We start from the raw sequence: 24,416 nt of genomic DNA on the forward strand, positions 1-24,416 counted from the left end.
TTATGCAGAAGCATGAGGACTAGGCTCTTGGCCTCAGATTGAAGCTGGGAGCTTCTGCATGCAGGGCGGATGTGCTGAGCCACAACCCTCACCCAGTGGCTGGGAATCTCACCGTACCCGGCCGCACTGTTAAGACGAAACACAATAGTTATAAGGGGGGGGGAGGAGGAGGGCAAGAGATCCCTGGCCCACCCCCTAACAAATACAGGAAATTAGTGTATGCCTGATTTCAGCAGCAAAACGCAGGAAGTCAAGTCCGTGTCACGGCAATGTCACTTTGGAGCATTGATGCACTGAGATGAGGGTGCTACTGGTGGTGGTGTTTCTCCTGAAGAATCTGGAGCATGGCCGTTTCACTGGTGCCTGAAGCAACGGTCCAGTTATTCGCACGAGCTTCCGATCCTGGGGAGTGGGCGTGTGTGTGTGTGTAAATGATATTGGCCAGGGATTGTCAGGGTTAAGCAGCGGATAGATGATAACTGGAGGCAGGAAATGGGAAAAACCAGGATTTGAGAGCAACAACCCTCTCCCAACTTGGTTTTTTTTTTCATGCAAAGCAGGCCCTCCGCCACTAACCCTCAGCCCTTCTCCTAAAGATCTATTTATTTATATATTTAAAGATTCTCGTAAAGATAAATAAAGATTCTAGACCTCATACTCCAGAATTAGTAGATACTTCTGGATTAGTAAATAATAGCCATCACAGCTAGTAGTAAGTAAATAAAGATTCTAGTCCTCATTAAGAATTAAGAATGGACTGCCTTCAAGTCGATCCCGACTTACGGCGACCCTATGAATAAGGTGTTCATGGTAAGCTGTGTTCAGAGGTGGTTTGCCACTGCCTTCCTCTGAGGCTGAGAGGCAGTGACTGGCCCAAGGTCACCCAGTGAGCTTCATGGCTGTGTGCGGGTTCGAACCCTGGTCTCCCAGATCATAGTCCAACTTCTGAATTAAAGGCTAGATCCACGCCAAGTCTCTGCAGGCCACACCCCCTCTTCCCTGGCTGCAGCCCTTAAGAGGCTCTGCTTTACACCAGCCTTTAGGTTTTTTGGGAGGAGGGGGTGAAAAGAGGCTGAAAAGAGTCTGATCATGCTCCCTGGAGGGATGGTAGAGAGGGGTCTGTGAGTGTGTGCGAGAGGAGCTAGCTCACAGCCATGTTTGCTGCTCCTCCCACTTTTGCCTCTGGCCCTGACCACCACAGGCATGAGGCCCCCGGAAAGCTGTCCAGAACTGAATGCGGCCCTTGGACTGACAAGTGGCCTCCCTCCCTGCCCGAGACAGATGAATAGTCTGATCTCATAGGACCCAGTTTTGCAGGTACTTAACCACTCCTTGGAGGGATGACCCCTGACTCTAGATTTGCTTGCACACCAAATATTTAAAGCAAACCCTGGGAAGTATAGTTTGTTAAGGGTGCGGGGAACTGTAGCTCAGGGTAAACGACAGTTCCCAGGATCCTTTGGGGGAAGTCACGTGCTTTAAACGTTCTTTCGGTGTGACTTAAATGTATGGTGTGTGTGTGTCCTGAGACTATGACCCAGATAGGGTTGAATCATGGGCCCCTCTCTGTCCAGTCCGGCTCCTAGGAATGCTGACCACAGCACCCCCTGCCTCATAGGCAGCAGTCAACGTCGTCCCTGGGTTTTTTACTCTTTGGAACTGAAAAGCATCAAAAGAGCCCGCTGGGTCAGGCCAAAGGGGGCCCATCTAGTCCTGCATCCTGTTCTCACAGTGGCCAGATGGATGCCCCGATGGGAAGAGGTCCACAAGCAGGACCTGAGCGCAACAGCACCGTCTCTGCATGCCGTTCCCAGCAACTGGTACTCAGAAGCATCCTGTCTCTGACAGTGGAGGTAGAATGCAGCCATCCTGGCTAGTAGGCATGGAGATCAGCCTGCTCCTCCGTGAATTTGTCTAGCCCCCTTTTAAAGCCATCCAGGTTGGCGGCCGTCACCGCCTCTTGTGGGAGAGAGTGCCAGAGTTTAATTTTGCGTTGCATGAAGAACTCCTTCCTTTTGTCTGTCACGAAACTCCCAGCATTCAGCTTCATGGGACATCCCCCAGTTCCAGTGTTCCGATAGAGGGAGAACGACATTTCTCTGCCCGCTTTCTCTATGCCTGGCATCATTTGATACTCTGGTGTCACGTTCCTATAACTGCAAGTTCATGAAGGATTCCAGCAGGATCATAAGATGGCCCTGCCCCGGGTTGCTTCTCCTCTCTAATCACTGTTGGCCCCCATCAGTCAGTATTCAGGGGTAGACTGCCCCTGAACATGGAGGCTGCATCAAGCTCTATGTTGCCTTTTGGGAGAAGTGGCCCTCCAGGGCTCCCTCTCCGGCCCTTGAAACTGTCTCTCCAGGCCACACTGGCAGTGCTTCACACACCCCTTTTGGGGCGTCTTGATGAAGGAAAACTTAGAAATCAGCCTGTTGTACAAAGCTAAAATTTACAGCCATTGCTCCGCCCACTTTTGCTCCTGTCCCCGCCCACATCTGGCATATAGCCCCCGGAAGGTTGCCCAAAAGGGAATACGACCGTTGGGCTGCAAAAAAGCTCTCCCACCCTTCCTTGGCACAGTATTTTTTATGATGATGATGATGTTTTAGGTTTCTTCCTCCCGTGTGAACCCGGAAACTGCCCGCTCCAAAACCGAGATTAGTCTTTTTCATTAAATTTTTTTTATCTCTGTGGTCTGAAGGAGGAGGAAAAGAAAAAAACTACAAGACGCCCGGCCTACGCGTGCGCAGATGACGCGCGATGACGTTGAGGGTGACCCAGAGCGACGTCTGTGACGCCGCCTGGTGTGGGCGGAGCTTAGAAGTAGGAGGAGGAAAAGAGGAGGTGGCGGAAGTGAGCCTCGTTTCCGTTTCCGGTCGGGGCTCGCTCTCTTTCTGTTCGGCGAGGAGAGGCGGCAGGAGACGCGTGGAAGGTGGGTGACCTCGCTTCGGACGCCTGGGTCCCTCTTTATCTCTCTGCCCCCCTTTTTTTAAACTTTTTTGGGGGGAGGGCCGTTTGCATCTTTATATATTATAAATGTTTATTTATATGATATGTATAGTATATATACGTTACACTTATATATTTAGTATATATACGTTACATTTATATGTATGTGATACATTATATATATATAAATACGTTTTATATATGCATGTATGTTATGCTCTCTCTCTCTATATATATTTATTATTTGATTTATATCCTGCCCTTCCAGCAGGAGCCCAGGGCGGCAAACAAAAGCACTAAAAACACTTTAAAACATCATTATTTATTTATTGTACTTATATACCACCCCATAGCCGAAGCTCTCTGGGCGGTTTACAGTAACTAAAAACATTAAAACAAATATACAAATTTAAAAACACATTTTTTAAAACACAATTTAAAAATTTAAAACACACACCATAAAACAGGCTTTAAAAATACATTAAAACAAAGCAACTTTAAAAACATTTTTTTAAAGCTTTGAAGACATCTTAAAAAAAAGGTTTAAAAGCATATTAAAGAGTAGTTCCAACACAGAAGGAGACTGGTATCATATATATATGTTACTTGTATAATCGGTTTTTCCTTTCTTTCTCTCTCTCGATATAAGTATTACTTTGTTGCCGTTTATTTACCCCCTTAACAAAATTTTGTGTATCTATAAAATGTTTTAGACACAGGCATAACTATATTTTAACATTCTAGATGTAACTGTATAATATCTTGTCTGAAGCGTCATGTGTGGGTATATACATAGAAATATCTATTATAATCAGTCTCACTCTACAGTTAATGTTTTGTGTGTGTCTGAAAACAGAGGAATATAACTATATCGCTCCTTTGTGTGTTTCTGTTCGTTGTGACCAGCCTCAGTCCGCTCTGACATAAATGTATAATTGTTAAGTTAACTTTTATAAGTGCACAAAATGTTTTTAGACACAGGTATAACTATGTAATATTTAATATCTGTGTCTAAAGCATTGCGTGTATTAAAAGGACGTAGAAATATAATCTGTTTAATCTCTCAGTCTACCTCTATAAAGGACCTTCTTAAGTGTGTATGTATGTAAAAGAATTTACATGCAATTGTATGATCTCTGTATTTTTCTTTCTCTCTTGGTTTATATCTAATGTTAGAGTAGACCCCTTAAAATTTATGAACCTAACTTAGTCAAGTCCATTAACTTCAGTCAGTCTGCTCTGACTCCACTGGACACCGCCCATTATAGTCAAATACATGTTTGTTTATTCTTACCAGCCTCCTTAATCCTGAACTACTTTACACCTTTGTTTTATTATCCCCCATATTTTAATTTTTTGGAGGGGGCTGAATCTGAGGGACTAGAGCAAGGATAAGGAAATACCTGTGGCCCTCCCAATGTTGCTGGACTCCTGACATCTCTGACCATTGGCCACACTGGCTGATGGGAATTGGGAATCCAACATCTGGAAGGCCACAAATGTTCCCCAGCCCTTGTCTACAATCTGGCTAAAGGCTTCTTGTACTTGTGTAATAATAATGACAACAGCAATCATTACTTTTCTTATTGTTGGATGTCCGAACCAAAGGCTAGCGCTTTTAGGTTCCATCATTCTCTGTAGAAAAGCTTAGCCTGACTTTAAAATTTATCTCGTTGAAACGGGGGGTTTAGAACAGCTCAGCTGCCTTACACTGAATCATACCACTGTCCATTTAGCTCAGTCTTGTCTACACTGATTGGCAGCAGTTCTCCGGGGGTTCAGACTCAAGGTTCTCTCCCAGCCCTACCTGGAGATGTAGGGTACTGAACCTGGGCCTTCTGCATACAAGGCAGATGTTCTGCCTCTGACCTTGATTTGAATATTGATTTGGTTTAACCGCTGCTTCTCCTGTGTGTTTCCCCCCCTCCCCTTTTCAGGTGACACTCAGCTGCCAGGATGCAGATTTTTGTGAAGACCCTGACGGGCAAAACCATCACCCTTGAGGTGGAGCCCAGCGACACGATTGAGAACGTCAAGGCGAAAATCCAGGATAAGGAAGGTGAGCTGTTGTCTCTGCGCTTGGGTGCCGAGCCAGCCAAGAGACTAGGGAAGAATGCCTTCTTCTGAGTCAGGCCACTGACCCATCTAGCTCCGAATTGTTGGCACTGGCTGGCAGGAGCCCTCCAGCGTTTCAGACGGAAACGCTGCCAGTCCTGTTTGGAGATGCCAGAGACCTGAAGGTTCAGAAAAAGGCAACCAAACTGACCAAGGGGATGGAGCCCACCCCCCAATGAGGAGAAGGTAGAACATTTGGGGCTTTTATCTCCCTCTGTCACAAAGCTAGGACCCAGTAGGGTCATGTGTTGTAGCTGAATGTTGGGAGATTCAGGACAGACAAAAGAAAGGACAGCTTCACACAGCACTTAGTTAAACTGGAATTTGCTCCCACGAGAGGCAGGTATGGCCCCCAACTTGGAGGGTTTTAAAAGAAGATAACCCAAAGTCATGGAGGAGGAGAGGGTCATCAGTGGCTACTAACCACAGCGGCTGTATTCTACAGGGCCTTTCGGGGGGGGGGGATATATCAGTACTATATCCCCAGGGCTGGAAGAGACCTCTGCTTGAAACTCTCCTGAGCTAGATGGACCAATATCTCTGATTCTGTATGCTATGGACTTAAGATCTTCCTTCCTTCCTTCCTTTATTACATTTATACCCCGCAACCAAAACACTATAATACATCTAACAGCAGACTTTGAAAATGGAAATGGGCTGCCTTCAAGTCAAGTCTAGTCAAGTCAAAGAATAGGGTCTTCATAGTAAGCGGTATGCAGAGAGTGTTTACCATTGCCTTCCTCTGAGGCTGAGAGGCAGTGACTGGCCCAAGGTCACCCAGGGAGCTTCATGGCAGTGTGGGGATTCGAACCCTGGTGTCCCAGGTCGTAGTCCAGCACCTTAACCACTACACCACATCGGCTCTCAAAAAACAGACTTTAAAATAAATGAAAACAAAAACATCTTTAAAAAAATCTTTTTTTAAAAAAAAAGCTTTAAAAAAATCTTAAAAAGCAATTCCAACACAGAGGCAGACTGGGATAAGGTCTCTACTTGAAAGGCGAAGATCTTCAGCAGGCGCTGGAAAGATAGCAGAGATGGCACCTGTCTAATATTTAAGGGGAGGGAATTCCAAAGGGTCAGTGCTCCTATACTAAAGGTCCGCTTCCTATGTTGTGCAGAATGGTCCTCCTGATAAGATGGTATCTGCAGGAGGCCCTCACCTGCAGAGCACAGAGATCGACTGGGTATAAAAGGGGTAAGATGATCTTTCAGGTGTCCAGGTGCCAAGGTATATAAGGATTTGTACATCAGAACCTTGAAAGCCCAGTAGCTAATGGGCAGCCACTGACTTCTGTGAAAAACCTCTGCTTTGCAGGTATCCCTCCTGACCAACAGCGTCTGATCTTTGCGGGGAAGCAGTTGGAAGATGGCCGCACGCTGTCGGACTACAACATCCAGAAAGGTATGCTTCTGGTATGCAGAACCCCCACCCCTTGTTGTAGAGGTGATGGCCAAGTTGTCCATTGGCCGCTCTTAGTTTCTTGTCTGGAGTGGTGTGTCTCTGGTTGTAGAAAGTATGTCCCCCCCCCCTTTTTTTCCAGGCTCAAAGCTTCCAGCAAGTGGCTTAAAATATTTTTTATTCTAATTAACAGGGCTTGTGTGCCGCTCAGTTGTAAAAATCCTCTAAGTGGTTTATATAAAATGCATGCTAAATTTATCGGGGGGAAACCAGAAGTTAAGAACAAGCTTGTCTAGTAGTTTCCCCCCCCAAAAAATATAAATAGAATTGGCGGTTAAAAATATACGCATTATGAAATGAACTGACACTTTAAAACGCACGTCAGCTTTATGTATCTGGATAGGCTTGGCTAAACCACAAAGTTTTGCGCGCGTACTGAAAAGAATACCAGTGAAGGTGCCTCTTCCTGTTTGAAGTCTTGGGGAGCCTCTGCCAATCTACTTAGAGAATACTTGAGCTAGGTGGATCAAGAGGACAAGGCAGCTTCCTGCATTCCTGTTTCAACTGACCTTTTATTCAGAGCCACGAGGACTAGAATCTTAGTTTATGTTCAGAGGAAGGACTGTAACAGTGATAACGCTACCTTTTTGCGTTCCGACAGTCCCAGGGTTCAGTCCCCGGCCTCTCCAGTTGATTGATTTTTTATTTACGGTCATAGACCAAACTGAACAGGCCTCTCCAGTTAAAAAGGGTCTGGGAGCAGGTGATAAAAAAGACCCTTCTCTGCCCAAGACCCTGACCCAGATCAGTGCTACACGTGCCAGTGGTCTCGCCTGGTTTAAAGCAGCTTTCTGTGTTTCTAATCTCGCAGTTTCCTAGAATGCTGCGGAACGTGGCTTGCTTAATCCACTTTCTCTTTTGTTTTTTTCCTTGCGCAGAGTCCACCCTTCACTTGGTGCTGCGTCTCCGCGGGGGGATCATCGAGCCGTCTCTTCGCCAGCTCGCCCAGAAGTACAACTGCGACAAGATGATTTGCCGCAAGTATGTGCCACCCTCGCAGGAGCCGTCACAGTAGGGCTGCTGACCAAGGCAGTTGGGGACGAGGTGGGGTGTGTGTGTCCAGATTGAGGGAGGGTCAAGTTGACAGAAGCAGCGGCTTGCTCAAATCAAAGCACCGGGGCCTGCCAAGAGTTCACAGCAAGAAGACTTCCTGTATCGAAGCTTGCTGCATCTGCAGCCTCTCCCAACTCGAGCAACCTCTAGATGTCTTGGACCACAACTCCCATCATGCAGCTGGGGCCAGTGGGAGTTGCAGTCCAAAACACTTGGCGGTTGCCCCACGCTGAGCGAGGCTGTTACTAGGCAGAGGACATTAGCAGCGTCAAATAAGAATTAGAAGGTTCCCTCAGAGGTCCTCAAGTGCAACCCCTTGCCAGCGTCGGAGGCAGTTTTCCTCTGTGTGGGTTTGGACCAGCATCCCTGGGAGAGTGTTTGTGCCTGCTTTTGGAGACAGTCCCCATGGGACTCTGCATGCAGGAGGCTGCAAGTTCAGTCCCCAACGGCATCTCTATTTAACAAAAAGAAAGGAAATCTCGACTGCACGGCTTTGCATGCAGAAAGCCTCAGGTTCAGTTTTGAGGCAGAACTATCTTCTCAGTAGCCGAGAAAGATCCACCCCTCTCTCTGCCAGGGTCCTTGGAAAGCTGATAATATTGGCTGCGATGAGGCTGAGTGTTCATACGTTTAAAGACAGGGGAAGGCGTTGGGAGTCCCAAGAAGGTCCCCATCCTTGAGTTGGGCGATGGGGAATAAGCCTTGAGATCATTTACATCAGGTGCGGATGCTGCTGAACTATAGTTCCCATGAGCCCCAGGAAGTATGGCCAAGGATGATGGGGGTTGTCGTTCGGGAACATCTGGAGGGCCAAAGGTTCCCTACTCCTGATTTACACCCTCCTTATCTGGAGGAAATTCCCCAGCTCTCAGCCACTGAAGAACGCTGCAGAAAGGGGAGGGCGACTTGTGGCCCTGTACCTCTTGGTGTGCTACAACTCCCATCACTCTTGGGCATTGGCCGTGAAGGAAGTTAGAGACTGTCAACGCCTGGAGAGCCACAGATGTCCCCCATCCCTGAGACTGATCTCCAGTGAGATGTCCTTTGGCAAGCTGTTCTCCTCCTTCCCAAAGACAGAGAGTCTGAGCGCTAAAGTTATCCCCCAGAATCCTTTGGGGCCGGACTAGAAAGGCCCCTTAGCAGAGCGAGGCCACTGTGGTTCCCGGCACCCCGGAGCCTCAGGCATTTCTTCCCTTCCAGGTGTTACGCCCGCCTGCACCCCCGTGCTGTGAACTGTCGCAAGAAGAAGTGCGGCCATACCAACAACCTGCGCCCAAAGAAGAAGGTCAAATAAAGAGGGGGGTGCGGTCTCCCCCCAATCCCCAAATCTGGGCTTGGCGTTGTTGCGGTGAAGCGCTCTGTCTCCTGTTCGGCCCGGCCGTTCCTTTTTCCTGCCCATTAGAATAAACTTTCAGAGCACCAAGTAGGCTGTGTTTGGCTGTTAATTTGTGTGTGTGTGTGGGGGGGCTGTGTGATATATCAAGGAGCCCAGATCTTCATGACGTTTATTCCTGAGAGTTTATTATCTTAAAATGTACAGGTGTGGGGATGATGGGAGTTGTAGTTCAGCACCATCTGCAAGGCCAAAGGATCCCTGCACCTGGAATTCGGAAACGTCGGCTGGGGCACCACCTACCTTCCAAGCTAACGGAATCATTTCCAGGTTAACGTTTTGAGGATGAGTGCTATTAGAAGGTGGGTTAATTGCTAGATTGCTAACCTGCTCTCTGTCAAGGTGTTTTGGAATTATAGCTCCCATCAGTGTCAGCCAGCCAGTCCAGAATATCTGAAATATCCATATATGCACCCCAAGGATCACTCCTCCTCCTCGGTTACAAGCAAATGGGAAATTGGGACGTTAAGGTGTTTTTGTGGCAACAGCCATCTTAGCAATATTTGCTTAGTTAAGTAGAGCTGGTTTTTAGAGTGAGCTTTTGGGAAAAACAGAAGGGAGCAGAAAAAGAGGAAGGCCAAACAAGAGATGGATTGATTCCATAAAGGCAGCCACAGACCTGAACTTCCAAGATCTGAACAGGGTGGTTCATGACAGATGCTGTTGGAGGTCACTGATTCATGGGGTTGCCATAAGTCGTAATCGACTTGAAGGCACATAACAACAACAGAAGGTGCTCAAATTCTTGGCCGGTAATTTACAGATAATTCTGTGCCCTCGGGGAGGTTTATGGGGATGAATATGGGTGTATGTGGTTTTTTAGTTATTTAAAATATTTCTATCCCACCCTGGTACCCTACAAAAATCAGAAAAAAATATAAATATAAAACTATAAATAAAATACAGTTAAGAAATCTAGGGGAGTAAATTAAAGGGGGCTAAAGAGGTAAAACTAAAAAAAGAGACTATGAAATCAGCCTCAGGCTATACTTTCAGTCACTTTCATTTAGGTGGATTCCATTCTTACTGTGAGGGATTAAGTTTAAGGGACTCAAGTCTTCTCCAAGAAGGGCGGATTGTGTCGAGGGGTTGGAAGGAGGCCCGTGTCCTTGTTTTAAGGAGGGTTGGTGGAAGTAAAGGCATAGCAAAGGGCCCGTGGTCCTCCAGATGTTGCTAAGGTGCAACTCCCAATCTTGCACCATCGACCGTGTGGGCCGCTGGGAGTCCCAACGACGCCTTGGAGGGCCACCAGTTCCCCACACCCTGGAACAGATGGTTAAGGTGGTCTGCGGCATGCCCACATCTAATTCTCTTTATTGCTGCTTTTCAAAGGGTAGCAGGAAAGAAGCGACAAAAGGTGCAATTTAAAAATACTCTGCATCCACCAGGCTGCATTACAGTTGCTCCAACAGGCAGAAAAATCAGGAAGGGGCCTGACTAGACCCTCAGCAACTGTCAAGTGGCCAGTGTGTGTGTGTGTGTGTGAAGTTTGGGAATCACTGGTCTGCACTGTCGGGCAGCAGCTCTCTTCGGTTTCACACCACCTGTTGAGTGTGCTTTAACTTGGATTCCTGCACTGAACGGGGTTGGACTCGATGGCCTTTGAGGCCCCTTCCAACTCTATGATACTATCACTATGAGTTTCCCAGCCCTGGAGATGCCATTGGGGACTGAGCTTGTAACTTTCTGCATGTGTGAATGCTCTACCACTGAGCTACAGCCGTCCCTCTAAAGATAAAAGTTTCTAGTCCTCATGGACCTGAATAAACAGCTGGTTTTAAATAGGAATATAGGAAGCCGCCTTATACCAAGTCAGGCCCTTGATCCATCTAGACCAATACTGTCTACACTGACTGGCAGCTGCTTGCCAGAGGTTCAGGCAGGAGATTTTCCCAGCCCTACCTGGAGATGCCATTGGGGACTGAGCCAGCAGCTCTCTGCACGCAAAGCAGATGCTGTACCACTGAGCTGTGGGAGGCCCACGGGTCCCCTGGCCCTGGTATAAAAGCTATTGTGAATTTGGCTATTATGGGTTGGAAAAACTGGGTTTGCTTTTATGTTAAAAGAGACGTTCTTCAGTTGCCACGAACCTCCTGGGCCAGCAGAGGGCGCTGCGCCAGAGCCTTGCGAAGGAAGTGCAAGGTGGCCTCTGAAGGTGTAGAACATAGACCCGAGAAATGACAAAGAAGGCTGACTCGCTGGGCTGCTTTCAAGGACACTTCGTCGCTCCCGAAATTCAGAGGGGCCGAATTGGTTTGATTTATATCCTGCCCTTCCTCCAAAAGAAACATGTCAGTACTAAAAACAATGCAAGAAAAACTTCTAAAAAGACCCAACCAGTTAAAAACTGCTCAAATTAATGGATAAACTCAGAATATATCAGCATAGCTCTGTTCCATACCCCCCCAAAATAAAAAGGGGTGGCAGTGGCAGTCTCAAGCGAGCTTGCAGAGCTGTAAGGAGACCTTTCGGTATAGAGTGACGAAAACTAATTTATTATTCTTCAATGTATGAGTCATTTACAGCATATAAAGTCTCCGTCCCAAGCTACCCTGCAAAGCTTTGAAAACATAAAAGACAGCATTGTAAGTCGCTTGGAGACCCTTGGGCGTAAAGCAACTAAAAATTAATAATAACGGCAACAACATAGAATCAAAAAGGGAGGAAGAAGATAAATGCACAAAGATTGATGCACGGATTTCTAGGGATAGATCGCACTTCCAGCCCGAATTCCAACGGGGGAAAGTTGCTTTACAAAAGCTTCTGATGGTGAACCAGGAAATAGCCAACCTAGGGAGCAGGGAGGGCCGCTCTATCCCTTCGTAGCTCCGTGGTGCCTGGAGAAGCTGTGAGGAGCCGCTGCAATGGTGAGCAGAGAGCCGAGTTAGGGAGCTTGCTGGCGGGGGGGAGTGCAATGGGGCCGGGGGCTTCTCTCTGCCCTGGGCCTCTCTTTGGAAGCTGCAGGAAGGCAGCTGCAAACAATGGAGAAATTTAAAAAAGGAGGGGGGAGGCCTTTGCTGCAAACCCAAAATTAAGAAATAAAAAGTGCGCAGCGCGCGGCGAAACCAGCAGTGGCCACCGGAGGGCGCGCGAGACCACGAGGATGCATTAATTAATGATTACTTTGCGAGCCCCACATGAACGGATTGTTCGTTTTAGGAAGCTCCTTTATCCCGAATCTACACTGACTGGCAGCAGCTGCCCAGGGTCCTCAGCAAGGGCTTTTCCCACCGTGGGAAATGTGGAGGATTGAACCTGGGCCTGCTCTGCAACTGAGCGTAGGCCCTTCCACTAAGAAGAAAGCAAGTTCCTAGTCCTCACGGTTCTGAATAAAGGGATAGGTTAAATATGAGCCATGAGAAGTGTTTTATACTGATCATAGGTCCAACCAGCTCAGTATTCTCAACACTGACTGGCAGCTGTATGGCCTCTCAGTCCCAGGTGCTGAGGATTAAAAATGCAGGGAAGCCAATGGCCTTTGAAGACCCTCATACTCTCCTGGGGGGCATCCCAACATTATTTGCCTGGCTAGGAACACAGGGAGCTGCCTTATATTGAGCCAGACCACTGGTCCATCTAGCGCACTACTGTCTGCACTGACCGGCAGCAGCTCTCCAGGATTTCAGGCAGGGAGACTCACCCAGCCCTTCCTGGGGATGGAATGTGGGACCTTCTGCATGCAAAGCAAGTGTCCTGCCACTGAACCACAGTCACTTGTTCAGGTAGTGTTGTTAATCAATATAGTAACTGAATCACAGCAACTGAGCCAGTAATTGTTATTCAGTTAGTGGTTTTAATCAGTGTTAACATTGCTCATGAGTGGTATTTAATTGTTTATTAGTGTTATTGATTAAAAAATAAATTGCAAGCGTATCAATAATAGTATTATTTTCAATGATGCATATTGGAACTGCATATTAATTAAAGGACCATTTGAGCATTTATTTAGAGTGATGCCCGAGTTACCTAAGTCCATTGATTTCAATGGGTCTGCTGTGAGTATGGCGCATACTGCCCTTAACACGCCCAATCTCGTCTGATCTCGGAAGGTAAGCAGGGTCTGGCCTGGTTTGTATGTGGATGGGAGACCGCCTGGGAAAACGGTACCGTAGGCTTAGAGGGAGGCAATGGCAAACCAGCTCTGAATACCTCTTGCCGTGAAAACCCTATGAATGCATCCAAAAAGGATTCATAGGGTCGCCATAAGTCGTAATCGACTTCAAGGCGTAGAACAACAAAACTGTGACTTAACAGTGGGCATCACCCATCGCATTTTGGAGGAGGGACTTATCGCCTCTGTGGCTGTTTGTGAGCATGCCAACAGAGGGTTTGTTCGGCCAACAGGGTGCCTGTGATGTTCCTATTAAAAAGGATGGCTTGTTTCTGTTTACAAATTTAGGGCTGCGGATGGGGTTGTTGAGAGCTCTAACCCAGATAGATAAGACAGAACCTCCATGTTTAGAGGTAGTCTACCATGGTGTGACCTAGCAGGGCTCTTCTTGCATCCTTAGTCCAGGCTTTGCCAACCTGGTGCCATCCAGCCCAGCTGTTTTGGACTGCGACTCCATTCAGGCCCCCCCTGAACGGAGCCATCCCCAGTGTATAGCCAAGAAGCCACTGGGCAACAGTGTCTGCATGATGGGAGTTGTAGTTGAAACAGCACCTCCAAGCACAGGAGCAGTCTACCTCGGATTGCTAATTTGCCTAGAGCCAAGAACGTGGGGAGAAGTCTCATGCTTTCACGCGCTGCCTGTTGGGCTTTTGGCTGGCCACAGCGGGTATCTTTCTGGACCTTTGCTCTCATCCAGTGGGGCTCTCGTGTCGTAAGAAAGAATTGCTAATATGAGCTCTGTGAAAGAGACTTGGGGTAAACCTTACTTACTGTTGAAACTGATGAACGTGACTAACTTAGGTCCATTGATCTCAATGGGCCTACTCTGGTGGAAACCACAGGCGTAGGCAGCAATACTGGGGAAGCCATTTATCAGAAGATTAATATTTCACACTCGTGTAGGGCTTTTGGGTGGCCAAAAAGTGCTTTGGGTATATTGCCTTGCCCTAAAGTTTACAGCAACCCTGTAAAGTAGGACGGGGTTATTAAACCCGTACTCCGGATGGGGAAAACTGAGAGTGTGTGTTTGTAGCTTGAATGCTGGACCGGATGGCTCGTGGGCAAAGAGACACACTAGTTCTCAAGGGATTGTAGCAGGGCAAGATTTGATCTCGACCCTTGGCAGCTCCTCACCCAAGGTCCTTAACGTTTTAAGTGGAATCAGCCGTGAAGCTGAGGCCTTCTCGTCCTAGTCCTGACTTGGAGACGGGAACGTCCCAGGCTGATTGTTTTGGGTGGGGATGGTATGTGTGTGTGCTGTTTTGTAACCTGCGATTAAACCATCTACCTTCCCAGCCAGCAGTTTGGGATCCCCGGCACGAAGGCGTGGAGCGCCAGATAGGCCCGGAGAGCACATGGAAATTGTCAGTTTTAATTGGGTGATGCAGCAGAAGACCCCCAGCTGGTCTCCACCCTCTACTCTCCCCTCGGCACAACAATTTAGCACAAGATGCTGTTACAGTATGGGGGGGAGTTTTGTCCACCACCACCCCCTCCGTGCACTTCTCCATCTCCGATTTGGAACAGGCTGCGGGTTTCTGTGCGCTCGCCAGAATTGTGTTCCTGGAGGTGTTTTGGAAAAGATCCCGTCTGTCTCGAGGTCGGGGGGTCACTCTGCAGGGGTGGCCAGGAACGAAGGTTCAGAAGCTGGTGTGTGTGTGTACATGGGAAGTTTTCTGCGTGGCACCGTGCCCCCTTTGCCATCGCAAGGGTGGGTGCGTGGCAAGGACTGGGCCGTTGGTTTACACCAAGGGGAACGGCACATTGGAAGGTGCTTGTCGGGCCTGTAAAAGCCTTGCTTCCGCCAACGTCCCCGTCATGGTTGAAGCTATAGAAAGCTGGCTCCGGTTGGCGCAGGGCGTTATGCCACGGCTCTGCCAGGGGGCTCGCAATTCCGAGTCCAGCTGGGCTTCAAAGGACCCAGTGGAAACCTTACGGAGTGTGAGAGAAATCAGATCTTGGCAAGGAACCCTGGGTGACGGCAGCCAAACCGGACGCCATCCTTTCCAAGCAGAGTTTTGAGTAGGGGGGCAGTGCAGGAGTTGGAGGAGGAGGGGTTTTGCGAAATTGGCAGGGCTTTGAAGCCTTCTACCCCGTCCCCTTCCATAAAATAGATATATATGCGGAAGCGAAGAAACAAATCTGGCCTCAGCCCTGCTCCGAGGAGGGCTTCCAAATTGTGAGTTGCTGTCTTGCACGCACACACACATGCATGCACAAAAGAGGTTTGGGCCTCTTGGCAAAGAGCCGTTTGTATTCCCAGAAAATGGGAAAGCACGTTCGAGTTGCCCGCCTGGATTGGACCAGGCGTCCAAAGTCTGACATCTTGTTTCCGTCCCAGATCAAGCCGAGTGGCTGCAAGGAGGTGCCTAGCCAAGTCGTAAAGACGACACCCATTTCTTGTTGTTGTTTGTTTCTAGAGCCAAGGTAGACTGCCCTGTGGTACAGAGGTTCTGCTGTCGCTATCTTGACTAACCATGATTGGCGGGCGGCCCTCCTTCCTTTTTAAGGCTACCTTAACGCTAGAACCCAAAGGGGCCATCCAGTGAAGCGGAATATTGGAAGATTCAGGGCAGGAATACTTCATGCAGCGGCAGAGTTCGACTGTGGAACTCACTGCCACAGGAGGTAGTGACAGCTGCCAACTTGGACGGCTTTAAAAGAGGATCAGACAAATTCATGGAGGAGGAGGAGGAGGCTATCGGTGGCCACTAGCCACAATGGCTCTCTTTGTCCTCCGCTCTTCGAGGCCGTCTGCCTCTGAACGAGCCACAATGGCTAGGCTCTGTCTCCATGGTCGGAGGCAGGATGCTTTTGAATCCCAGCTGCTGGGAACCGCAGTGGGAGAGAGTTGCTGTGGCACTCGGGTCCTCAGAACAGGACGCTGGTCTAGATGGATCCCTTTCGGCCTCATCCACCTGCAGCCGGGCGCTTCGCTGTGGATAAACGTAGGTCGCCGTTGCCCGAAGCGGCTGTTCGTGCGGAACGCTTTTCTCTCAACGTTTTGATCCAGGGTGGCCCGTGCCGTGCTCTTCCCGTGAAACGTGCCCCACCCCGGGGGGCCCCCCGAGCGCCAGGCGAAATGCACTCTTGGCAACCTCTGTCCCTTCCCAGACTCGTTTCTTTGTCTTTGCAGTTGGAGGAGGAGGTGCAAGCCTTGGTGCGCCGGTTCTACGCCCTGCAGAGCGAGCGCGTGGAAGCCTACCACCTCTTCGAAGAGTGAGTGTCCGCGGCCGTTCTGGCGTGCAAGGCGGGCTCTCTGAAGAGCAGCCCTGCGGAGAGGGGCCTGCTGCTTTCCTGCCCCACTTGGGGAGGGGGGAGCTTCCTATTGAGGTCTCTGTGGGGAACAGGACCTTCCGTCTGGATCAGTGATGGGGAACCTTTGCCCCTCCAGAGTTTGCTGAACTTCAACTCCCAGCAGCCAATGGCCAGGGGTGATGGGGGTTGTAGTTCAGCAACATTTGGAGGGCCAGAAGTTCCCCACACTTGGTGTAGATGGGCCCTTCGTGGTACGGTCTTATGTTCTCTTTAGAAGGATTAAGACCTATATTTATGGAGGGTAATAAAGCTCCCGGGCCAGAAGCAGTCTATCTCTGAGTTAACAATGGGGGAGGGCTATTACCTTCATGCCCCACTTGTGGGCTTACTATTGTTACCTATATTTATGTAACAAAATGTATGTACCGCTTGATTGTAAAACCCAACCTCTAAGCGATTTATAAAGAGACAAAATGATCAATAAAACAGTTACAAACAAGTAATTAAAAACATGCTTAAAACCATTAAAATAGCAGCAGACTGAAAAGATTATAAACACAGCAGCATCGATGTGTCTGCATAGGCTTGCCTAAATAAAAAATATTTAAAGCAGGCAGCAGCAATAATAATAATAATAATAATAACAATAATATCCTGCCCTTCCTCCCAAAGGGAGCCCATGGTGGCAAACAGGCAATAAAACACTGAAAACATCTTTAAAAAACATCTTTAAAATAATAATAATAATTATTATTATTTATTACATTTATATACTGCCCAATAACCAAAGCTCTCTGGGCGGTTTACAAAAATTAAAAACATTAAACATAAAACATCCTAAAAATACATTTCCCACACAAAAGCAGACTGAGATAATGAGATGCCAGGTTAGATGGCTCTTTGCGCGCGTGCATGCGTGTATACGTGTGAGCGTGTGCACAGGAGTGTCTCACTCTGCAGGGCTCATCTGATGCTCTTATAGCAAAGCCATAATTAGAAATTAAATTCAGTACATACACACACATGTATATATACATACTAGGGAATAAAAAATGCTGATTTCCCCCTCCCTCTCCCACCCCCAGTAACCCTAGTTCCTGCTGGCCACTTTGCAGACACGGAACATGGGCCCGAGACACTGGTGGGTGCCACGTATGACCACGTAGTTTCCACGCCCCTCCGCCCTGCCAGGAAAGGGGCCCAGCAGGAGGTTTCATCTCGCGCCCCCTCCCCGGACCCCCGCTTTCTCTCCGGGTGCCCCTGATGAACTCCAGATGAGCAAAAGAGAACATGCCTCCCCGGACACCTGTCTTCCATTTGCAGAGAGTGCGTGGGGTGGGGTGGGGGCAGACGCAGTGTGCATGTGGGTAATTTACTTCTGGGGATTGAGAACTGAATGCCTGACCTTGGCAGCCCCCCCCCTTTCCCACGACTCTAACCAAGAAGGCCCCTTTTTCCCTGCAGGGGAAGTGGGTGACGGCCCCTCCTTGGGCGAGTCAGGCTCCGGGTGGGGGAAACGATTCCTAATTCAATAAGGCCGTTTTGAAAACCCAGCCTAGCAAGATCCTCTCCAAGGTCACGCCATAGCGGGGTGGGGTTGGTGGGGAGGCTTTCTTTAAGGTCGCCGAAGGCCGGGGTTTAAGAGTCTCTGTCCTGTGTTTCCCGAGGCCTGGTGGTTGGTAAAGGGGGAAAAGGCAGAGAGGGGAAGCCAATGAGGTCATCCAGTCTGACCCCTTCCGATTGAACCAATGCCACACAACGGCTAAATAGCACATGGGATTCGTTGCCAGCCGCTGTTGCGCCAGCTCAGGCGGCTTATTTTAGAAACGAAACAAAACCTGCATAAATTCCACCCCACCTTTTTGAAAGTCCATGCAAAGCGCTTTCCAATATCGGAACAATTGAATGATGCGTTCTGTCCTACTTTTCTGCAGATGCGTTGAAAGCAGCTTTCCGATATCAAAACGATTAAAAATAGCAAGGGTAGAATTAAAACGATAGCAGCACAATATACGCTGTCAAACTGTAATCTTTACAGCGACCTCGTAAGGCAGGTCTGGGGCACAGTTGTCAGCCTGCAGGCAATCTTCCGGAGGCCATGTGCCAGTGGTGGGCGGAACCAGGGGCAAAAGTGGGTGGAGCAACAATAGTGAATTTTACCTTTGTACAGTAGGCCGGTAACATTGTGGCAAATTCAGAAGCACAGGGTCCCTTCATGATAGTCACAATCACAGCCATGTCCCCTCCCTTTTTTTTCCTGCTGGGTTGAGAACGAGATCCTTGTTGTTCCCAGAACAACCGATGTCCCTAGGAGCCAGTAAGCTTGAAAGGAGAGAGTTAGCTGCTGAGAAGAGTCTTCTCAGTGGCTGACTCACCTCCTTTCACTCTGATTGGTTCCAATCAGCAGGAAAGGACAAGGAAGCATGTGAGAAGACTCTTCTCAGTGGCCAACCCACTCCCTTTTCATGCTGATTGGCTCATAGGATGCTGGAAATAAGAGGGACCCTGCTCCCAAAACAGTAAGGAGCCCCCGAGACCCTGAACAATTACACCCCTGTAGTAGGTTAGTTTCTACACACACACACACTCTCCGTCCTCTGCCCCCTTCTGCCTTTGGTCCTGCCCAACACTGGCTGCAAAGGGTCCACCACCACCTGTCCTATTCTGACTGGTAGGAGCTCCGCTTGATTTCAAGCCCTGGGTCTTTCCCGAGCCTGCCTGAAGACACCAGGCATTTGAATCCGGGACCTTTGTTGCATTCCAAGCAGACGTTTTGGAATTCCCTCCCCTTAAATATCAGACAGGCGCCATCTCTGTTGTCTTTTCAACACCTACTGAGGACCTTCCTCTTTCAACAAGCTTTTAAGTAGAGACCTCATCTCAGTCTACATCTGTGCTGGAGTTGCTTTGTAATATGTTTTTAAAGCTTTTGTAAAAAAAAAAAGATGTTTTAAAAATATATATATATTTTAAAAGATGTTTTGTTCTAATATGTTTTTAAGGGTGTTTTATTGTAATATATTTTAAAGTCTGTTTTCATGATGTTTCAGAGTATTTTTAGTGCTTTTGTTTGCTGTCCTGGGCTCCTCCTAGGAGGAAGGGCGGGATATAAATCTAACAAATATATAATAAATAATAAATGCTCTGAGCCCTGAGCTGTGGCGCCAACCCTGCTGTTAATAAACTCGGGTTCTCATTCCTGGTTCTTCTCGGCCCTCTTCCACCCCACAGAGGCCACCGGGCCTATCTCAGAAGCGGCCCCGCCTACGACTTTGCCCGCTACCGCCAGCTGGTCCACGAGATCACCCAAGCCTTCAGCGGCATCTCACGGGACATTCTGCAGATTAAGGGGCAGCTGGAGGGGCCCCACGGGCGCCCGGACCTCGCTCAGCACCTAGGACGCATCCAGGAGAAAGAGAAGGAGAAGCTGGAGCTGGTGAGAGGGGAAGAGGCGCTCCAGGATGTCCTCGCCTTTGCAAACCGGCCTGAATCCTGTTTCTGTTGTCCCGGCGTCTGGGGTGGGACCCTTGGGAGGGGCGCTGAGTGTTTTGAAGTTCCTTCGGGTGGGGAGACGTTATTATGAGTTGTGTTTTGATCCTGCCTTGTCTTCGAGGAGGACAGCCTAGCTTACGCTGTGCTCCCTTCCATAATGTCATCCTCACAATAACCCTGTGAGGTAGGTAGGTGGGGAGAGAGAGAGAGAGACTGGCTAAAGGCTTACCCACGTTGCTTTGTGGGTGAACAGAGACTTGTATAATATATACTTGTGCGTATAAGACAGTTTTGAAAGCAACAAACAGAACTTCACTCAAGCTTGCTCTGGATCCCTATAAAGATTCCCTTAATCACCTAAAAATATATATGCACGTAATTGTGATTAACAAAACAGAGGTTTTTATTGTATTAACAAAATGTTTATAATATATATTATTCCTACTTGGACAACGGATCCATCCAGCCCTGTGCTGCCTACACTGGGCATGAGAAAACGCCCTCCGAGCCTTTCCACCTGGCCCTTGGGACCACTTCCCTTACTGGACATGTTCCACGCCCTCCGTGAGTGTTTTTGCCTGGCTAGAACGGATGGAGGTGTGCGTGTGTATGTTTGTAAACCTCTGGTTTTTACCTCCTGTACAAAGGTCAGAGTTGCATCCCTTGCTCCACCCACTTACCCCGAAGCCACGCCCACCATTGACATGCAGTTCCCAGAAGGGTGACCCCAAAGGAGCAGGGTCCTTGGGCTGACAGAAGGTGCCCCACCGCCGGTCTACACTGATGGACAGCAGCTCTCCAGCATTTCAGAGAGGGATCCTCTCCCAGTGTTGCTTGGAGACGCCGAGGACTGAATGTGCACCTTTTCCGTATGCCAAGCTTGTGCTCTACTGTTAAGTTATGATCTTCCTCCCCCCCCCTTTTTTAACTTTCTTTTTAAATTTTAGATATCCCAGTAAAATGAACGTGCATTCTGCATGCACATGTTCTTGAGCACTGCAAACGTTACACACACACAGAAACGAATTCGAGAAACAACTCCCCTCCGTTTGACTTGCCTCGTGCCCTCCTGAATTTTGAGTGAGAGGTGTAGATTTTCTGAACGTTCTTGTCATCAGGATATCTTGGTTTGATTGTGATTCCTGTCAGGTGCAGGCATCCCTTTTGAGGATGGAGATGTGAGAAGTTTGATTTTGCATGTGTATGATGGCACAATGTTCCCGGCATGGAGCTTACTTATTTGCATGTTTGTTTATTACATTTTTATATCTTGTCTTTAATCCTGGAAGCTGAAGGGTTGGGGTATATAGTACTCTCTCTCTCCCTCCCTGCCTCTCTGTTTATCCTCACAACAACCCTGTGAGGTAGATTCGGCCGAGAGAGGTCAATGGCCGACGATGCGCATGGCAAAGCGGAGATTCCGACCTGGGTCTCTCAAGTTCTAGCCTGGAGCTCTAACCGCTACACCACGCTGTCATAAGTTGCTCGTCCTGCCGTGATCCCAGGGGATTGGGGAGGGCGCTGGTTGTCCCTCCACCTCACCCCTCCTTCCGTCTCCATGGAGAGATTCTCACCCCCTTCTCTTTGCTCTCCCTTCCAGACAGCGCAGCTGCAGCTCGCCAAACAAAATGCCCAGGACCATCCCGGCGTGGAAGCGCATGCGCAAGAGGTGCGGGAGGTAAAGCACAAGTAAGTGACGCGGCTGTGGCTGCAAAGGAAAGGCCTTGAGGAGGCAAGGGTGGGGGCCATTCCTTTTGCGTCTACCCTCTTGCAGAGTATAAAAGCTATTGCACGAGGTTGGGCCCGGCTTCCAAAGCGCATGCGCGGACACGTGATTTTATTCGTCTTGCTTGCAAAAGGCCTCTTGTGTTGTGATGAGCAAAAGCACATCGTGCAGATTTGGGGACGTTCAGATGTGGCTCTCCAGGCTTCTCTGTCTGGCTCTCAGGACTTTCCCAGGCCATGCCTCCTCTCCACCCTGCTCTCGGGCCCTGCCCATTTTTTCCTCTGACCCCGCCCACCCTGGCCTGTGCTTCCCCTCCACCCCCGGAAGGTTGCTTGCAAGGGAATGCGGCCTGCTGAAGAAGGTTCCCCAACGGGTGTGATGAGCCTGACATGGATATTGTGGGACCACTAAGTTTCACCTTTCTATCCGGTGCAGAAGCCCCTTTGGAAAGTTCCATGGAGCCGTGTTCGAGAGCACTTGCAATGTGTCTCACGTGCATCTGCTCATGAGAGGCACATCGCAGTGCCTCTTCAGTGTGGGAACCCTGTTGGCTGAAGGCGGGCCTGTATATATTGTCAAACAGAGCTCCGACAGAATTTTAGGGAAGTGTTTTTGTAGATGTGTTTAGGCCCTTACAGACCCATAGACCCAAATTTGCGTGAGATTCACGTGTTAATTTAATGGTCTTGATTCAATTTTTAGTATTTTAAATAGGGCATGGAATCCTATTTCCCTGACCAAATCACCCTGAAATAAATTGCTTAATATTTTTACCCCTGAGCACCAAAATCAGTTCCTCCTCAATTAGTTTATGGTGGCCAGTCCAATTAATTTCCAAAGATATTCTGCTCTGAATCAATTTGCTTTCCCTTCAGTTGCCCCCCATGTATTACACACACCCCAAAAACCGTTTGCAGAAAAAGTGATCTTAAATCAATTTATTCCACCTCATATTAATATTTTGCCCAGTAACCCAGAGCACGTTGATCCAAGAGCGCCTCCGTGACCGTTTTCTGCTGCCACCCACCTCTTAGTCCATCAGCACCCATCGTCATCTCAACACGTGCGACAAATATCTACAGACAAAGCAAACGGATCATTATCTTGGAAACCCTCTTTTTGACCCAATGAGAATGGAAGTCACATCTCCCATGATCTCCCCTTTGCATCGCGGCTGAATTTCCTGTAACGCCTAGCGCAGAGGGGCAGAATCTTGGGAAGATCCCTTATGCTGTAACCCAGGCAACAGGGATGTCTTTTCAGGGGGGCAGGAGGGGGATATTGTGGCCTTGTGGAAACCGGGCAGCTGTGAGATTCAGAGCCTTTTGCCCCAGAATGAGGCTCTGTTACCATTTGCGCCCAGGCGGCTGCGTGCAAATTTGGGGCAAGGGTCTGGATACAAGACACCCAGGGGTGCCCTCCTTTTTGGAGAAGAGGCCCCGCACGGGGGTCTTCCGAGACCATGCCCAACCTCTCCTCTTCCCAGATTGCTCAGTGTTGGCTTTTGAAATTGTTGGCTCCTCTTGTAAGTTCCTCTTGTAAGCGTTTCATAAACAAGCACCGAGGGCTGCGAGGGAGGTGGATGGGGCAGGAGCGCAGGCGAGAGCGTGGCTAATCGGCTCCATATGCTCCTTTATTTATTGTTTCCATCCGGCTCACGCAGGCTAATTCAAACCATCGAGGCAATCAGTGAAATTCTCCAGGATTTCAAGTACGATTCGGAAGAAAGCGGTTGACAGGGCGTCTCGCAGGAGGCAGCTGAAAGCAAGGCGGGGGGGGGGAGGAAATTTCGGGAGGGGAGAAGCGAAGTTTGATTCTGTGCTCCCCGCCCACTTCCTACCCGTTCTGGACTTCTTTCGTGCTGACCTGCCTTGCCTGCAGGCTTGATGCCACGGTGAGAGGCTTGTCCGCACACTTCTTGGCCCCACGCCGGACACAAAGGCAACCAGACCTGCACCAACTGAGTCCAATAAAGACTTCTCTGAACCAGGTCTTGGATTGGGTTTGCCTGGTTGGAGGCAGGGTTTGTGCAGTGCTAGGAAACGGCTTCTTGTTGTTTTTTGGAACACGGCACAATTTTGGTTCAATAAAAACCAGCCTCTCTATTTTGATGCGTTTACTTTCTTGGCTGTGGCAGTCGTGGTGTAGGGCTTCCCCTCAACCCAAGCCCCAGATTCATTTTGCAGAGATGCGCAATCATTGGGGGGGGGTGTGTGTGAACAGGTAGGAGTTTGGGCTAGTAGCCCATGCTGCCCCGAAGGGGTGGAGGTTAGTAGGGAAAAGGACACCCAGAATGAGAACGTTTCCTCAAGTTTGTTCATTTTTTCCTGCCCTGATCCGGACCTCTGGCCCCGAAGGCTAGCTCCATACAGACAGGTCTAATCGCAATTCATCTGAACATCAGTTGCTGGTTTCTGGCTGGCCTAAATGGGTCATTGGGTTCATGCCAGTAGGGCTGAGCTTAGGTTGTTCTGGAGGACAAGACTACCAGCGGGTTGCTAAATATGAGAACTAGACGGAACCCCCAGATTCAAAGGCAGTCTACCTCTGAACATTGGGGTCTAGGGTGTGAACAATAGCCCTGTTTGTTCAGGGATGAGTACCCTCCAGATATTATTGGACCACAACACGCATCAGCCCTGACCGTTGGCTATGCTGGCTTGGGCTGATGGAAGTTTGGATCCAGCAACATTTGGCAAGCACCAGGTTCCCCATACCTAATCCAGCACGGCTTTTTCCTGTGTGTTAGGGATAGTGAAGAATGGATCCTCCATGTTTAGAAGCAGTATACCCTCAGAATACCAGAAAAGGTCTTTATGCCGTGATTGTGTCCAGTCTGAACTGTCCACTGTCGGCA

The 24,416-nt window shown here is 48.8% G+C and overlaps 2 protein-coding genes across 4 annotated transcripts; both read left to right on the forward strand.

Annotated features, from left to right (window-relative positions):
• The first annotated feature begins 2,826 nt into the window (after window positions 1-2,826).
• On the forward strand, window positions 2,827-9,002 carry UBA52 (ubiquitin A-52 residue ribosomal protein fusion product 1). The gene is made up of 5 exons (XM_061600728.1): window positions 2,827-2,932; window positions 4,887-5,008; window positions 6,383-6,469; window positions 7,405-7,507; window positions 8,780-9,002. Exons 2-5 carry the CDS (start codon window positions 4,906-4,908, stop codon window positions 8,871-8,873), a joined length of 387 nt encoding a protein of 128 aa, XP_061456712.1. The 5' UTR covers window positions 2,827-2,932; window positions 4,887-4,905; the 3' UTR covers window positions 8,874-9,002.
• Window positions 9,003-9,078: 76 nt separating this feature from the next.
• On the forward strand, window positions 9,079-23,664 carry REX1BD (required for excision 1-B domain containing). Of its 3 annotated transcripts, XM_061600726.1 has the most exons (6): window positions 9,079-9,274; window positions 11,039-12,694; window positions 16,220-16,302; window positions 19,573-19,777; window positions 21,434-21,522; window positions 22,529-23,215. In XM_061600726.1, exons 2-6 carry the CDS (start codon window positions 12,629-12,631, stop codon window positions 22,563-22,565), a joined length of 480 nt encoding a protein of 159 aa, XP_061456710.1. In that variant the 5' UTR covers window positions 9,079-9,274; window positions 11,039-12,628; the 3' UTR covers window positions 22,566-23,215. The 3 variants fall into 3 exon arrangements, with proteins under 3 accessions (XP_061456710.1, XP_061456709.1, XP_061456711.1); XM_061600725.1 differs by lacking the exons at window positions 9,079-9,274; window positions 22,529-23,215 and adding an exon at window positions 23,223-23,664; XM_061600727.1 differs by lacking the exons at window positions 9,079-9,274; window positions 22,529-23,215 and adding an exon at window positions 23,223-23,664 and having other exon boundaries at window positions 11,039-11,839.
• The last annotated feature ends 752 nt before the right edge of the window (window positions 23,665-24,416 follow it).

This window comes from Rhineura floridana, chromosome 18 (assembly GCF_030035675.1).
Source record: "Rhineura floridana isolate rRhiFlo1 chromosome 18, rRhiFlo1.hap2, whole genome shotgun sequence".
NCBI classification, from domain to species: Eukaryota; Metazoa; Chordata; class Lepidosauria; order Squamata; family Rhineuridae; genus Rhineura; species Rhineura floridana.